Source organism: Megalops cyprinoides, chromosome 15 (assembly GCF_013368585.1).
Source record: "Megalops cyprinoides isolate fMegCyp1 chromosome 15, fMegCyp1.pri, whole genome shotgun sequence".
NCBI classification, from domain to species: domain Eukaryota; kingdom Metazoa; phylum Chordata; class Actinopteri; order Elopiformes; family Megalopidae; genus Megalops; species Megalops cyprinoides.
Genome location: NC_050597.1, coordinates 18,371,454 through 18,389,682, shown reverse-complemented (window position 1 = coordinate 18,389,682; position 18,229 = coordinate 18,371,454). Strand labels below are relative to the sequence as shown.

The window sequence follows — 18,229 nt, the reverse complement described above, 5'->3', positions numbered from 1 at the left end:
GCGCCACATCTGCTGAGCTCAAACAATTCAAGACAGTGTCATTCTGTTCATCTATTGCTGGTTGTTTGTTTGCTTTTCACGTTTCCTGTATTTAAGAATAGGCTGAATGCTATGATATCTGGGCCTGTATTCAACAAGCATCTCAGAGTAGAAAATAGGTCCTAATTTGCTTGAAAATTCTGAGAGTGATATCAGTTTGGTCCTACTTTAACTTCTGAGAGTAAAAGTGATTCATAAAGATTCTTTAGACTTAGAAGTGCTCCTACATCAGTGGGTTTTTGAGTCCTGGCAAGCTATCCTAAACAGTTTGGCTACATCATGGTAATATGCACGTTTTTTGTTTTGCATACATATGACAAAACAGAGCTGTTAAAAAGATATCCATCAGAAAAGGAGTGTATTTTATTTGTCACTGCCCTCATCAGAGACATTGTAATTCACTCTGTGAGAGGAATATCTCCTCTAAGTGCTTTAATGAAATCAATTTAAACTTTGTTTGAAAGAGACGTTTTTATCTGAAAACAATTGTGCGTTGCTAGGATGTTGCATACTTCGTGATAAGGGATGGCTATGTCCAAAATCCATAAATGACTTTGACATAACATTTATGTCATTTATAGGGTTCAAAAGATCATATGTAGTGTTGTGGAGATGGGAACTAAACAGTTGTAACAGGAGATTTCACATTATCCATGAATAAATCTAGCAATAACATTGAAAAAGACAGCTACATAATAATAGTTTGCACATTTCTGCATAATATCTGCAAGCTGCAAACACATTTTGGCATGTCTGCAATTTCTAGCTTATTATTATAAAGGGAAACTGGAAATTAAAAATGAACGATTATGAAAAGATAAAATGAAATAGTCTTGACAAATATTTTATTATTGTGAATAATTACAAAACTATTTTAATTAATTATGTTTGTTGCTTTCAAGTTAAGACTGGAAACCATCCATGCTGATTTGCTGGTACTGCACCACTATGATAACACTACTGCTTTTAATGATTGCATTTATTGAGCGTTTTCTCTGGGAAAAACTATGAAAAATGTCTGTTCATTTGTTCATTTGCAGAACTTCATATGTCGTAAATATCAGCTGAGATCTGCTTGTAGGAAATGGTCTTACTCTGAGAGTAGCAGTAGGAAGCTTCATAAATAACTCCCATCTTCTACTCTGGGTTAGGACGTTTTTTAATACTACAAGTGCTTTTAGCAGGACTCTGAAGCATGCTTGATGAAAAAGGGCCCAGACCTTCTCTGTATTGGTAGCTATACAGCAGAATGAATCATCTCACAGAACATCTGGTTATTTTAACGCACTGGAACTACTCAGGACTTGGTTTATCAACAAAAAAAGCTATAGACAGACATATAGACAGAGTCACATGAGTTTGACCATCACTGTGAATATACAGTCAATGCCATGGTCTTATAGAAGGCAATCTGGGGAGCTCTCAGCCCATCTAGTGCTAAGGATTTGTCCTGCAGTGCAGTCCTTGCTCTTCCAAGCCTGCTAGGAGGTGGATCTGAGGCAGGGTCATCCTGAAAGGTGTGCAAATGAATAAACATGGTGCATGAGAACGTCTCCTGAAACGACACAAAAAAATACTCCTCAGTCGTCACAGTGTCATGACTTCAAAGAGAGCGAGGACCAGGGATTTGACAGCTGTGCATTTGGAATCTTAGAAAAAATCCTCCACCCTGCCCAGCCCCACCCCAACCTACTATGTTCAGGTTCGTACTTCACTCAGGCCGTGAATCTCATTTAGGGACTTTGTTGTCGTTGCCGTTGTCTTTGTGTGGAGAGGATTCAAAGTATATGTTCACAAGTTGGCAAGTGCTTACTGAAGGTAAAAAAAAAAGGTTGAAGGATAAAGAACATAATATTTATACTCAATATTGTTTCCATTAGTTTTTCATTTGTGAGAGGGTGCTGCTTTTTTCTTGGAGGAATGCAAGGAAGTGTGGAGTTTCTCTAAATGGGGTAGTGCAGCAGTAGTACATGCATGCATGTGTGTGTGGGGCAAGGGATGGAGGATAGGGGAGTGAGGGGGTGCTGGCAGATAAGGCCAGGTGGGTGTAGGCCAAGGTAAGGAAGCAGGAGCTCGAGAGAAGAGTGCTGTATTACATGGGACAGACTTTGTTCTCAGGGATAGGCAGCTGACCAAAGGTGCTACCCTCACTGGTCTCATCCTCCTGGGTCTGCACCGCGTTCCCAGCGACGGGGATCCGGGCCGCGATGGCCGACATCTCGCCTGTGTTGCTCTCTGCGGTCACGCCAGCTCGGTCTGTGGTCTGGTTCAAGGTGGAGTCCAGGGTAGCGCCGTTGCAGCTGAACAGCTGAATCAGGCACTTCCTGAACTGGGGTAAGAGGGCCATGGAGTCAGTTAAACAAAGGGACTGTTGCACTATCATTACAATGTTAAATGTTATGGATAAGGCTAATTTTCTTAACATTTTCAGGATGTTACATAAAGGGGATTGAGTAATGACCCAAAACCATTTGAAACAGCCAGGTGTGACTGACTATCCTATACTCCAAAAAAGTACACAGCAGTATTTACAGGAGGTACACATTTTGACTGTTGATAACATGTGGGGCACACAACAATATGCATGCAAACAATAAAGTCCTAACAGTGGGTCATTTACTTTCTGATCAGACTAATAAACTAATAAAAAAACAGGTCACTCAAAAATGTTTTCACTTAACATGTACCTACTAACAAAGTGTAAGCATAAGCGTGTGCTGAGAAGAAAGCCATTATCAACACAAGAGGGAACAAAAAATGACCCTAAGTTACATCATTATCTTACATCAAACAATATACAATCAAACACAGTCGATTTGGTTGAGTAGCTGTTGTATAGCCTCAATACAGTTACTTTACTTTGATATAGTTGTAGTTGCTTACAAAGCATTACCACCATTATAAACATGCATTCAAAACTCACAGACCATGTGAAAATGTTATACGTGGTCTTCAAATTCTAATTCGACACAAAGACACTACAGAAAAGTAACTCAATTTTACAGCCCAATATGATTTTAAAGTGATTTTAAAACGTTCGAAGAAGAAACAAGTTCAACCCTCCTCAAGAGATGGCTCTGTGGAAGATCTCACAATCCTTTTCTTTCTTTGATGCTGCACTCAGGGGGCAGATTTAGGACGTGTTATACGCTATGCTATGTTTTATTACTCGGTCCTTCGATATGACTTAATTCATTTATGGCCTGGGTAAAAAGATTTACTTAGATTTACTTACTTCACATTCATGAAATATTATAAATGTTTTTCTGAAATTACTTGTACCTAGGGATAGCTACATCTCTGTTTTTCAGTCAGGTGTTTTTGGCACACACTCAAACTTCTTTGAACTCTGTTTTATTTGGAATGAAATTGCCACCACACTAGACTTTTTCTTTCCTTTACCAAAAAAAAAAAACACCCAAAGGCATCATATTGGTTTTCAGAAAGGTATTTCTGCTGAGACATGGACATTAAATAAAATGTGGCAAATGTTAAAAAAGGTCTTTGTTCCACCATACTCAGGAAAGCGTGCCAAAGCTCACTCTTTCTGTGTCCCCTGTTTCAGAGCGGACCTTGTTTATTAGAGTGAACTAATTAAGGGCTGAGAAAATCGTCAATTCTTTCCACATCATTCAGCTCCCCTCTGGCCCAAAGCATGGCATGAATGACCTGCTTATCCATTTTCCACTACTGCGGCCCAAAAAGGCAGCACCACACAACTTGCATTCACCTTTCTCTCTATCCTTCAACTTCAGGAATGAAACATGCTTCTCTTTCATTAATTCATTTTGCTCTTTTTTTCCAAATGATAACTAGACTCCCCAAAACACATACATACATACATACACACACACACACACACAGTTTTTCTATTTGGTTTGCAAACCAAAGATTGAGCGGGCTTTCCCTGATCCATCGAAATGAACAGGCAATTTTTCTTACTGACATTTCATCTCAGTGCTGAAGATGTACTGAAGACGCACAGCTGAAAATTTCACATTACATTACCTGAGTGTATTCCAAGCAAGAAAAAGACTGTGTTTATAAACAGCACAATCTCCACAGCCCCTCCAGACCGTCCACACATGCTCTCTCATTATAGCCCTTTCCAGCTGTGAGAGACTTTCTGTCAACTGAGAGTTACCCACAATTTTTTTTCTCCCTGAACTCAAACGATAAAATGATACAGTATTTGAATTTCTCATTTCATTGCATTTTTATATCCATTCCTGTGGTCACCATTTCAATCACATGAGTGTCATAGGAGAACACACGCAAACATGAACCCAGCACACACACCGCTTCCATTGTTATTTGCAAAGTGAAAATGGACCGCGCTTGGAGCTCATTGTGAGGGGCAGTTGGTGAAGTTGGATCTGAAGAGCACCACCCATCTGACCTGAGGCAGTCCTGCATTGCTGTTATAGCTGATGTGGAACTGGGCATAAGCCTGCTGCCTCTGAGAGCCTGCTCATCAAAGCATCATATCCCTGTGCCACACCCCCACACTGCACACAACGGTGAGTTAGTGAGTGTCATACTATGTGGGTTAACTGATCTTTAAATCACCCAGGTCCCTCATCCTATTTAAAGCTCCTCAGCCCAGCCGCACAACATAGGGATATGAGAATCTGCCAGCATCTGTGCAGAATGATTTTCTAAAATATAACTATGCAGTAACCACCACCTGCCCTGCACAGCAGGAGTGGGCCAGCTGTACTCAAGGAGAGAGAGAGAGAGAGAGAGAGAGAGAAAGAGAGACAAGAAGAATACTTCCAATCACATAAGGAATGCTTTATGGACAGTATTATACAAAATATATTGTGTTAACTGAAAGTCTACAACAGTAACTACATTTCTGCAATCAAAATATTACATTGACATTTCTATGATGCGTACTTTTCTGTCAAATTCGGCATCATTGCTTTGCCCACCAGACCACTCCATTCAACTTCACACCCATTAAGAATGTAAGGAACAACAGCTTCAACGTAATGGCACCCATCCCTGACCAGCCCTGCTAAATGAGATGCAGAGAGAAATCTCAACATCTGTTTCACTATAACACATAAATAAAGACTGATGCTGCAGTGCACATGTTCCCAAAGCAGGGGTGTGTCATGACATATAAACACGGTGAGCTAACAATCGGTACTCTTTCCCCCTTTCAGCCGCATGTAGACAGGAACTCTCAGATGAGCTGCTTCTGGTATGTTAAGCTGTTCCATGCTCAGCACAAGGCTTCCTTTTTCATAATCTATCATTGATTCAGTGATTCAGACATTTCTGGTCCTTGAGTAAGCCCTGCATTCAGATTCTCTTGCACGAGTTTGTTTCAGCCCAAAGTGACTTTGAAAGATCAAAGGGAAAACTTCTCATCAAAGGGTCATCAAAAAGAAGTCTAAAACTCTACCTAAAACTGTCTCAAAAGCTGACCCTAAATCATTGCCAGCATGCTGACATTATGTAAGTGTTTTGATATAAAATCATTCTTCAGCAGTGTTTTTGTCTACACTACACTAAGACACACAACATTTCTGTCACTGCAACACACAGTAGGCTTACTTACGTCACAGTTTGTTTTCATTACATTACATTACTGGCATTTAGCAGACACTTTTATCCAGAGAGACTTACACAGGTCACAATCTTTATCCATTTATAGTAGATAGTTACTGAGGCAATTCTGGGTTAAGTACCTTCCCCAAGGGTATAACAGCAGTACGGGGAACTGAACCAGCAACCCTTTGGTTCATTTTCAAAGTAAAAGAGACCCACAAGCTCCCCTTTTTACAGTCATTAGCTAATGTAACTCACTCTTCCATCCAGGGCTGACAAATGCACATAGTGTAACCCAGTTAAACAAGTGGATCAAGTTTTTTTGGGAGGGGGGGGGCATATTGAAAACCACATTTCTCCTGGATACTCCAAACCTCCAGCATTCATTGGCACTGCTGAGAGGTGTCCTCTATGTGAGTGTCTCACCTTCTGCTACATCTATTTCTGCAAACACTCTCAGCTGGCAGAGGGGCCCTGAATCCCAATCAATCAAGCAACTTTTATTTGGTATATGGCCCTTTGCAACACTGTCACAGAGTGCTGGGAATCCATTCACATCTATCTCTGCACAGGGCAACAATACTTTGGTTATGGAACTGTATGGAACTGTAATTAGTGTTCCAGATTTGAGACCATGAGCTAAGGGTCATAGGTTTGAACCCCTTAGGCTGTTCCCCTTCACAAGGTACTTAACCTAGACTGTTTTGGTAAACATTCAGCTGTGCAAATGGGTAACGTTTAAATATGTAAACTATATAAGTCCTCTTAGAAATAGGCACCTGCAAAGCAAATAATTGGTGATAATGTAGTGCTCACACCTGTCAGACAGGGTGGCATTAATAGGAATAGATTGGTAGCAGCACATTCTCTGAGGCCTGGCCTTGTATGTTGATAATGTGGTAAGGTTGCCATAGTCTGGAGTGGGAGATCAGGGTTCACTTCCCAGCTCAGGCAAGAAAGCTCTCTACCTCCTCAGAAATCTATGGAATAAAAACTATTGGGGAAAAAAGGTAGAGGAATATTGATACACAAAATGCATCCAATCTTGAATTACTTGTATTTCCACAGGCAAAGCTGTTGCAGTTTTATAGATTTGATTTAAGATGTAATTCGACTAACAGCAATAGAGCAGCACAAAGAGCCAATTTAAGCCTAAAGCTCATCAGCTTATCAGTGCCAAGCTCTCGGGAGCCTCCAGACAACAGAGTCTAATTGTGCAGTGAGGGATCTTCGAAGAGAATGATTGCTAATACAACAAGCCACCTCGCCCACAAAATGACACAAGAGGAGTGGTGCACATTCAAAAATGTTCTGCAGAACCTCTGAAACTCTAGCCCCAGCTGTGCGGCACACTGAGCTTATCTGATAGTAGAGAGATTCTGGTCAGTGTAACCAGTGAAAATGGAGTAGCTGTCAAGTGAACAAAGTAAGGATCACAGTGACACACTCAACCACACGCTTTCCCCTAGCGTACCCTAGAACTCCTGCCGGTCATTCTCAAGCAAGCCTTATCAGACCTCATGCATCATAGCACAAACCCCCTTCAGCTCTAGAAAAGGCTGAAAGAGTATTGAATATTTGAAAATACGCTTTCTTTTTTTTCTTTTACACTTCAGCTTTTTAGCAGAAAGCATCGATGCTGTTCAAGGTTACTGACCCTTTTTGTGCTTTCAACACTCTTTTTTCTGATTTTAATCATTTTTTGGTTTTCTGATGTTTAGTGGCTTTTTAGGTATGGCTCAACAATTTCACAGGAAATGCTTTAAGGCTCTGCCTCTCTTTGGGATATTACTGAACTATGTGATTCCTTGACATGAAATGATCCTTAAATCATTTTTCCCTTAATCTTTTTATTACACTGCATTTGTTAACTCCCAACTTCATACCACGGCAAAGTCAGTTATGCCTCCAGTTGTAAAGTGAAAAAAATGTAATTAATTTTAAATGTGAATTTAATTTGGTACTTTTTAATAGTGACCAGATTAATTCAGTTGTAATGAACTCTATGCTCCAGTGTAATGTAATCCTCTATGCTAATTGAAGATAAACTGCCCAAACAATGATGAAGCTAATGATTTTCAGCTGAGCAATGCTCTGGACTGCCCCTTGTGCAACTGGGTGCGTGATTAGTAAAATTACAGCTAGGGTGTGCCAAGCTTTATTTATGCATGCTGAGCTTTATTTATACAACACAAACCCACGCATTACCACATTTTCAGAGCTGTCAAATAAAACCTCACCAAGCTTAAGGCACCATAAATCACACACGTCTTGGTGGTTAAGCCATAATTTAAAAGTAATCATCCAAGTATGTGTGGCTCTATTTGTATGGCTATCCAGAGGTCTGTTATAAAACACCTGTTCATAGCATTCCCCTTGAGGTCCATATTTGACATGGTGAGAAACAGGAAAGTCAAATCAATTTGGTCAATATCTATATAATAGCACTGAGCTTACGCCTATCTCATTACAGAAAACACACAGTTGAGAGCCAATATATTTTTAAAACATGTCTGCTAGGACTATGGCACTTTCTGTGCATTTTATTTATTCATACACCATAATTGAAAAACAGCTAACACCCGACAACAAATTCTGTCTGAAAAGGTTTCCTCAGAAGCTGCCATTCTGTTGCCTGCCAGCACTTAAACACTGAGATTGACAAAGGGGGGGGGGGGGGGTCAAAAGACTAACCAAGTGGAGTTCAATAAGATCTGGACATGAAACTTGGCATATCCCTTCTATCAACAGCCACGATACAAGGTGAAGCTTACAGTACATCTTATGATTATTTTCTATTTTCTTATGACTATTTTCAGATCACTAATTAATCTTTACAGAAACTAGATAACCAAAGACTGGAATCAAATATACCATTCTGTTACTGTCAGAAATGCATTACATAAAAGCTTGTAGCACAACATACTAAGGCGCTGTAAGATAAACTTCTCCTTGACTGTTTTCCTCTTTTAACACAAGTATTTATCAATTCAGAAACACTGCGTGTAATAAAACACCTTTGGAATTCATGGTGAAGTATGGATCGTATTTATTGCCCAAGTGTGTCATTCATTCATGGATGTTTGCCACATCATTGGTAAAAACCATTTTCTGACTGTTTATGCTACTCAAGGGATCCCGCCGGGACAGAAAACGTAACCATAACATCAGTCTAACATCACTCTTCATTTTAAATGTTTGCTTGACCTGGACATAAAGGTCTTTTTGTGACAACAAAGCAGATCTGAGTGATTAAACTGGGATGAGCCCTGAAAGACAAACCAGGCAGATTTGAGATGACCTGTTTTTCTTGTGTGGTATCTAATTTAACAGTGCACACTAGCAGTTTTGAGATGTGGTTATGAGGATTTATATGAGTGTGTTGCAGCAGTTTTTAAATTACTTGTTTGTTCATGAAGACGTAGATCACTGGGTTGTAAACGGCGGCGGTTTTGGCAAAGAAGGCAGGAATAGCAGCCAGCAGCGGGTCCAGGTGGATCGTGGGACAGGCCGTGACAGTGATGGAGAAAGCTGCGTAGGGTGTCCAGCCGACCATGTAGGCCACGATCATGACCACGACCATGCGTGTCACCTGACGGTCCGGCTTCCTGGCATTACCCAGGCGGCCGTGCGTGTTGGACACCTTCACAAAAAGGTATATAAACATATAATTCACCCAGTTTCACAATCAGCTTAGGGGTAAATGGCATTCAGTGGAGATTCCTATATGGAAAATAGAAAGTAAACTCTGGCCAGTCGTTCCTCCTAAATTAAACGGCTCACCATGTCAAAGTTATAATGGTCCAATATCAATTGCGCGAACAAACTTAACTCTCTGTTTCTATAGCATTATACATCAATAATAGCTCTGTAAACAGTGTAGTTTGTAGAGAAGTGCAGTGTCTTAACTAACCCTTTTTAGTCTAAAACCAAATATTGCAAAATTCAATACAATACAAAGCATAGGAAAATTAAGATCCTATGGTAAAACTGTTCACCTTATAGGACAGGCTCTCGAAGGGACCACCACAAGGAGAAGTGATCTATGTTTTTGATCACTGTCTTCCCAGCTTGGCTCAATGACGCCCCGTGTTTTGTTCCAGCGCTAGGTTTGATTGGTTTATAATCACCCAGCTTATCTGTGAATCGTTACTGCGGTTCTGCAGGCCTGCCCTCAGCCTCTTCTTTGTCCCCATTAATGTTTATTTGCTGTGCTGCAGACCTACTTCACTTCACCCACAGGTAGCAGAGATCTGAGAACATCATTGAGAATGTGATTATACTGCTTAACAGTGGCCACAACTAATTCCCTTTTTTTTTTTTTGCATTTTTTCCATTTTCTCCCATACCTTTTTTGTGATCACCAATCATGCTAATTTACTTTAGTCTCACCATGACAACGTACGCAGTCATAGGAGTACAGGGTTAGGTAATTGCCATCCTCCAAGACAACTGAACACCAAAATGACTCTTTTTCCCACAACGGTGCACAAAAGTGAAGTTGTTTCTAATTGCAGAATAGGCGCTACTCCATTGGGATCTAGACACCTTGCAGGTGCCCAAAAATCGCAAGTTCCAGATGAATGAAGACAATTTGCCGGCCCCCAGCCATTGTTGGCAGGTGATACGACCGGTTTTGAGTCCTACACTCAAGACGGGCACCTTCCTGTGGAACTATTCGGGAGCCAGTCCCAAATATTGCCAACCACTGCTGACACTCACCTTCCTGAGCTTCCTCATCAGCTTCCCGTATGACACAATGATGACGGCAAGCGGCAGAATGAAACAGGTGAAGAAGAAGGTGATGATGTAGCTGTGGTCGGAGTAGGCTCCCGAATACCTGCAACAGAAGGAGGGACAAAGATAAATGCTAAACGACGTCACTTTCTGCCAGTGGGTTACTTCTTTTCAAATGCCTGGCCATGACTGAGGTAGCCCTCATTGTTTTATCATCTCAATATTTCCCTGACAAGAAAAGCACTGCAAGCACATTAAGTGAGCCGCAGTGCTGTCTTTTAGACTTTATGAAGTAGTTGGAGTAAAGAGACATGGAAGCAGCAATAGCACCTGTTACACAATGCCCCCTAACGATTGAGAATAAATGTGAATGCATCTTTGTGTGTGTATGTGTGTGTCTGTGTTTTTTTTGTTTGTGTGTGTGCGTACATTTACATTTTGTCTCTTAGTAGGCGCTCATATCCAGAGCAAAGTACAACAGTGTGCCATTCCACTATAACACCAAAACACGGCCAAGGGCTGTAATGTAATGACAATGTGAGAAATGGTAATAAATACTCACAGATGTCATTGTATGTGCATTAGTTGCAGATAGCTGTCTGTGAAAACTGTCTGTATCTAAACACAGTGTGAATGTGTCTAGGCCTGCCTGCTCATAGCTGTCTTGCTTGGATCAATAGCCTGTCATTGAAGAATAATCAACAGTGCTGGGCAGTGAGACTCACACCCCTGCACCCTTAAACAAAGGTAAACCAATTTTATGCTGATGACATGTAATCTATTTATTTGAAAGCAGCAAGCCTAGATGTCACAGTGACACGAGCCTGCCTGTGCTGCTTTAATCAGATGTCTCCTCTGCATGCCCCCCATCTCTGCCCCCAGCTCACTACCACCACCTCCCCCTGCACAAACACATGGTAGGAGTAGGGCTTTAAGGCTCAGTAGGTCAACCCATATACGTCACTCCTCTCTCCTGGACACTCTGCACTGATCTTGGTTTGCATTTTCGTTTTTGCTTTCAGTCTCATTCTCATTGGGACCCAGATACTGCATGATATCAGCTCCGACAGCCAGACTGTTCTACCCAGGACCCGAAAAGCAGATGAGGCTGGGGGTGTGTTCTGTGAGAAACAATGAGCCATCAGAAAAGCCAAGTCAGGGTCTGAGCGAGGCCACTGCTCCCTGAATTACTGACGTGTGGAGGATCAATTTGAGCACCAATCTCAATTCTCCCAACAGTGCATCTTTTTTTAAAACCTTAAATGTAATGATGAATCATCTAATCTTTCAGCATTGGCCATTACTGAGTGAAGAACAATCATTTTATTTCATTGAATACTTTTCAAATGCAAATTTTAAATCTTGAGCCTGTATTATGCTGCACAACAAAGGGCCAGGTTATGAGACTACAGAAAAACAGTTACAGTCTACCCTTATCTATCCCTGAGATAAAGACATAGCATGCTACTGTATCGCTCTGTCAAATAGAAATAATGCAAATTTGTCGCAGCATGTATTTGGTCCCATGTCTGTGTGTGTGTGTGTGTGTGTGTGTGTGTGCGCATGTATGCACGTGTGTGTGTGCATGTGTATGTATGTGTGTGTGTGTATGTGTGAATATGTGTTGTGGATGCAACTCACCAGTTAGGTTCACAGGTGGTGCCGATTTTACTGGTGGTGTAGCTGTTCCAGCCCAGCACTGGAGGGATGGTCCAGATGAAGGAGAAGGTCCAGACGAACACCAGGCCGAGTGCGGCATGCTTCCCTCTCAAACGAACGTTCCCCAGCGGGCGACAGATTACAAAGAAGCGCTCGAATGCCAGGACAGCCAGGGACCACAGAGCCACAATTCCTGCCAGGGAAGAACATGTGGGAATCCCTTCACCCAGATCTACTCACACAGAGCATTACAATTCTAAACAGCCCAGAACATTTTAACCAGGACGATCCATGTGAAGGACTGCACATAAAAATACAATAGGGGTGTCCTGTCCTGGTTTCAAATCTGTTGCCATGAAGATGACAACAAACCACTGCTTTCTGACTTCAGTTATAAAACTTCACCATACCAACCTGCCTCAGCACTACCTGTGGACTATGCAGAGATAATATCCATAAATCACTCTTAGCTAAAAGAGATATGGACATATTAGCAATAAGGTTTAATCCTTCATGGCTGTAGAGTTCAAGCTTCACTGACTATTTTAAGATACGTTTTTCCTTGATTTTAGAAGCTGTGTTACACTCTTCCCATGGCTGGTTTATAAGTATGGTATAATGACAGCAATAACTCTTCTAACCCTAATATCTTCAGGACCTCATTAATTACCCCCGAAATGAAGGCAGAGCTATCAGCTTTAGAAATGCAGGTCTCTCTAATGATGAAATAATTCTGTCACTAAATTAAACGTTACTCATCAGGGACCAACTTTTGAGGAAGCCTCATACATCAATCATAAAACATACAGATATTACTGTACCCACTGTACCTAATGCATGGTATCTACCAGCATTTTAAAGCTAAATATCTTTCACTCTCATCTGATTGGCTGTCCTAGGCGGTGAGCGCAAGTGGCACTGGGACAGTTGAAATTTTAGCACCTGCTCTGTACCTCCCTGCATCCAGCTGTCTGTGTGTTCCCAGCCTCATTGTACATGTACATATTTTTAGTAGGGAGAGTACAGCGTATCAGTCATTAGCAGAACATTGGGGTCTTTAGATTAAGATACTGTAAATCACCGCGTGGCCTCCAAAACAATTTCCTGCGACAATTGTAACCTCCCCTAGTGGCTTCAGGATGACTGCATAAGAGGTGAAAGGTGCTGATTGCTGAAAATGGACCAAAGATTTGTTTATGCCCCTGCACCCCTGCCACAGGGTCTAAAATACAGCAGTGATTCAAGACCTTAGTTTAATGCAAAGGACAGCAGCATAGCGCCACACTGGGGCTCTACATATACTTGGATCGGAGGAAATAACTACCCCTGAGTGGACCACTCACACCACTTCAAGCAGTAACCTTGTTTTCCTAGGAGGTCTTTTATCAAAGTACTAATCGAGCCCACTGAGCTTCGGTTGTTTGGTACTGAAGGCTTCAGAGTGGTAGTGCTGCTGACAAGCTAGCCACACCACACTACTAACCCTATTGTACAATTTAGTGTCATTCGTTAAAGGACACTAAGTTTGGGGTTTAATAGGGGAACAGCTGAGATGTTGACAGCATGTGCTAACACACTTTGATGTACATTCACCTGGTGAGCTTTTCCACTTTAAACACTAACTGCATACAATTGTGTGCTGCATTCTGGTTATTTTTACCCTGCTGTTTATGTAAATGATTATTAAGGCTGCCAGAAAAAAACTCAGTAACAAAGCAGGTATTTGTCGTGAGAAACAAAGGGAAAGAAACAGGAGGATCGATACTCTCATTCACTCAGCATCTTGAAGCACCAGCATTTTCCCAAGGTAATCAGAACTAATTAACCAACATAAAAGAAACAGGATCCACCTTTGCTGTCAAAGGCTATGAGATATTGGTGGTTTACTGTTATTTTCTGATACTGAGCACAGGTTTTCCTCCTATCCACAGCGGAGTGTTATGGGATGGCACTTGCTTTGAACTGATCTTTCCAAGAGCTGCTCCTGAGGATACGACTCGAAAGACTGGAAATTCACTTTTTCTCTATTAAAGTTGTAGCACACGTGTAGCGCATACACTCGATTCAGTACGACTCATTGATTACGGTTATCTGTGCTGTTTATTAGCCTACGTACAGAGGACCTGTCAGAGGTAGTCTATACATTTGCATTGTCTTTAAAAGAAAAAAAGTCACGGTTGATTGTGCATGATAGGCTTCTGAAATAAAATAAGAAAACCACAGAAAATATGATTTGTACATTTACCACGTGTGCGCTTACGGTTGTACGATAATCAAACTGTTTACAGTTTTATATCGGCTACATCGTCCGTGTAGATTCTACTTAAACTACATGGCGGAACCTATTGACAAAGCTCAGTAGAGTTAGTTCAAAGCAATGTTTCCTCAAACAGCACATTTAAGTGAACCCGTCTAAATTGACAAGATGTTCAACGGTCAACGTTTAAACTTACCAAAAAAAGTCACTGCAAATCCCTCCAAAACGCACGCCCACTTTCCCAAAAAGAAGTACCCAGTGGCATTGGTCAGAAAACTTATTGTTCCCCCGATAAGTGACACAAGAAAGTCAGCAATCGACAAATTAACAATGATGTAGTTCAGGGGCTGTCTCAGCTGCTTGAACTTAAACGTGACCAGCATTACAGTGAAATTCTCAGTCAGAGACAAAGACGTTATAATGAACATCAAACCAGCCAAGATCTTATAGTTCCAAGGAGCGACGGACTTGAGCGGACCTGAGAAGGGATCTTCTGGTTTCAGGAGCTCAGCAGCTTCGGTGAACGCAACACCATTCACAGACAGACTAATCGAATCCATTCCTCAAACAGGGTCTGGAATTAAGAAGTTCTAAAATTTGTGTATACTTCCAAAAAACTATCACGTATTTCAATCGGATAAGCTATAGCATTCCTTAAGTCGACCCGCTCAAAGGAACTACGCTGTTCCCGTAGGACACCATTCTTAATATCTCGAGAATCCACTCTTCTCTAAGACAGCATGCGCAAACATCTTTACCAGAATTCATAACTGATATACTAATACTTTTACTGCATAAAATACTACTATTTTCGTTGAAAATGTTCAAACTTGTTCATCTATAACCGTTTTTTTTATTATTGTTTTTACTAAATTGGAGTTCTTAATCCAGTTGTTCTGGTCAATTTAAAAGAAGACGGTCCAATTCTGTAAACACACCAGCTCATGATCCATGGCTTAGAAAGACGCAATTTTATCTTGAAAATATGAGGTGTGGTAAACGCGCGGTCTCCGCATCTCCTTCCGCCAGTAGCCGCATCCAAGCTACTAAAGGGTCCACTGCTGAGCAGCATTTTGCATGCGAGATGCTTTATATATCACTGGACGTAACTGCTCCAGCAGTGGTCCTGCCCTCGAGGACCAGTCAACTGTAGACTTCTCATTTTCTACCTGTGTCATGCGCAGAACATGTGGCATCTCCAACGTCCATGACAGCTGCACAGACGAGCCGCAATGTTACCAGCAGCCTTGCGCGCTTTTCCATACCAGCAGTGTTGCAGTTGTGAGATATTTGTGAGATAACTTTTCTGTGGGACAACCCGGACTGATGTGTGTGTATATGACCGCTGCATTTGCTGTAACTCTCTGAGCCAGCCTTCTCTTAGGAAATTACCGCGCCTAAACCGCTTTGTTAAAATAGTCGCATAAGTATGAGCGTGCACGTGTAATTCTGTACCGAATCTCCCGTTCCCAGCGGCTTCGCTGTAGCCTATCGATCACTCCGAAAATGTTTCGGACAGCAGTATGCGACTAGTAAAGTCGACTGGAGATCGCGATATTCCCGTAGTCACTTCGAAAGGATTGCTGCATGGCTTAGGTGCTGAAAAGCTGGGCAACCAAGTGAATTTCTTTGTGATATACATCAGGTCATTTATATTGTCTGGCGCCCGGTGGTACGGTAAATCTCGTAGCAATTGTAGTTTGATCATTGATTCATGTTGGGCGAACTCTGATATGATGTTTTGACCATTTCCACATAGATAAGGAACATCAACATCTTACAGCCCCTGCCAAGAGACGCTCATCCTCCAATGTGACAACTTTGGGGACCCTTTTCCTCGCTACAAGTCCACGGTGCTCTTGAAGTAAAATGCACAAAGCGAATGCTGTAACGCACATTCTGAATCGAACGTATTTAAATCACTGGTATTACAGTTTAATAAACATCTATTTCAATGAACAATCCTTTTTCATAAGCCCCACCCTCGTTTTCATTTATTTGCATTTTATATATAAAATAAGGTACACAGTATTCTTTGTTTATCTGTTGATGGACGTTTCAAGCAGTGGCAACTTGGCAATACTAGGGTTGGTTTACAGCAATATCAGTTTTACACTGCTCTTAGATTTGCGTTTAGATTGTTTCGAGTGGGAGAAGTATAAATTTCATTGGTATCAGTTATGAAAGAGCAGCCAGTTTGAGTCTCTGTGTACCGCATGCTTACCAGATTCGAAGAGAGATGCAGTTAAATTATGTGTAATTATAGGACCATAAGTATATGTCCAAACAAGTAAAATTCATGCAGGATTTTTTCTTAGGTGTGTGAACATCTGCAGAACATCTCTCATCTAAATAAATAAGCAGATAAACGGAGACTTGAAAATAGTTAACTGAAGTTAACTTCAGATTTTTTTTTATAACAACAATAAAAAAAAAAACTAAAACAATATCTTTATCACACTAGCCGAATACTATAGCTTTACAGTGTTGTGTAGCCTACTAAATGCCCATTAGAGAACTGTGAAACACAAGTATTGCATATACCTTGTTGAATTTCAAATGGCCCTATCCAGCATGGCAGTATGAAGCAGTGTTGTCCCTTATACAGATGTTAGGGGAACTGTATATGCTGTAGTATTGTAAAATGACACCCTCCAAATGATGTATTACTGGTATTTTTAGCTGAAGGAGAAAATGCTGTCCTATTTGGACTTTTTTTTCCCCATTCCAGGGTGACGTTTACACTCCACCTATGAAAAATCAGCACTGCTTACTCTTTGATCCAGCAATTAGTGCCAGCCGCCTTGTCACTCCTTTGTACGGTACAACTAAAATGAAGATTTATTGCCTCAGATTGCTCTCTGGGCTTCTATGACTTGTTGGCTGGTATTAGACACAACCTTTAAAAGTTTGAAAGAGCTCATGTTCTACAGCTGTGAGACACAGCATTACTGAGGCACTGTTCCACTTGCTGCATTCAAGTGTATGTTGTTACAAGTATGTCTGTTAAAGTCTGAACTGTACAGTACAGAGCTAATTACTCTACTGGTAAACAAGCCATCATTGCCATTGCTGAAATATTGTACTAGATTCATTACATTATTGTCTTTGAATGAGGATTTTGTTCTGCAGCTGGTTGAGAAATGATATAGTGTAGGTAATGAATTAATGGTGGGTTGCTGCACATGTGCAAGCCAGCCATACAGTACAATAGGGTGATACTACAATAGGACACCCTACTGTACCACAGTATCATTCATTATTATGGTCTTGGTGAGACAAAGAAAAACAAAACACTTTCACTTTTCTTTCATGAGGTTTTTTACGAATAGAACAATGTATGCAGAAGCAGAAATATTTGCTACAGATGCAGCTTCACATATAACACTGAAGGTTTTCTTTCCAAACATATAGGCTATAGGGTATTTAGGGTATATAGGGTTCTCCAAACCAGAAAAGATACAACAGACTTTACACAGGAAAGCCCAGACTTTAAGATCAGACATCATCCATATTGGGAGTCAAGTATATATTAAATTTTTAGTTTTGGTTAGAAATATCTACTGAAATATAGTAGATATTGGCTTATGTGAGCAGAATCTCTGTGATACTGTTTGGTTGCAGGAGTTAGTTAGAGTATACTAAAAGGAGTAATATTTAAAAAGCAAAATAAATGTTATTAAAATAAAAGATGCATGCCCATACCACTCTGAAAGTGAGAGGCTGAGGTTGTGTAAACAGCAAGTGCAAGAGTAGCAGCTCACTATTATGAACGCCTACTATTACTGCTTACTATCTGTTACTATTATATTTAGAATGTACATGAAGAAGTTGACAATACATTCCTGTGGGGTCCTGGTGTTGGTGATAACAACAGAGGGCATTTTCCCATCACTAATGACAGACTGATGTCTCCTGCTTAAAAGGTTGCTGATCTAATGGACTTAAAGGGGTGAAATTCTTACTCATTATGCATTA

General features: G+C 40.9%; 1 protein-coding gene across 1 annotated transcript; it reads right to left on the bottom strand.

Moving 5' to 3' along the window:
- Nucleotides 1-1,804: 1,804 nt before the first annotated feature.
- On the bottom strand, nucleotides 1,805-14,811 carry valopa (vertebrate ancient long opsin a). Its single transcript, XM_036546447.1, has 5 exons — nucleotides 14,448-14,811; nucleotides 11,977-12,187; nucleotides 10,321-10,438; nucleotides 9,002-9,241; nucleotides 1,805-2,368 (listed from the first exon to the last, which is right to left on the bottom strand). The coding sequence occupies exons 1-5, from the start codon at nucleotides 14,809-14,811 to the stop codon at nucleotides 2,132-2,134; spliced, it is 1,170 nt and encodes a 389-aa protein (XP_036402340.1). The 3' UTR covers nucleotides 1,805-2,131.
- Between the last annotated feature and the right edge of the window lie 3,418 nt (nucleotides 14,812-18,229).

Coding starts and splice junctions, on each gene's coding strand:
- valopa (XM_036546447.1), bottom strand. CDS start 14,811: ATGGATTCGATTAGTCTGTCTGTGAATGGTGTTGCGTTCACCGAAGCT. Junction 12,188..14,447: donor ATTTGCAGTGACTTTTTTTG/GTAAGTTTAAAC, acceptor CTTCCCTGGCAG/GAATTGTGGCTCTGTGGTCC. Junction 9,242..10,320: donor TGATGAGGAAGCTCAGGAAG/GTGAGTGTCAGC, acceptor CTTTTTGTGAAG/GTGTCCAACACGCACGGCCG.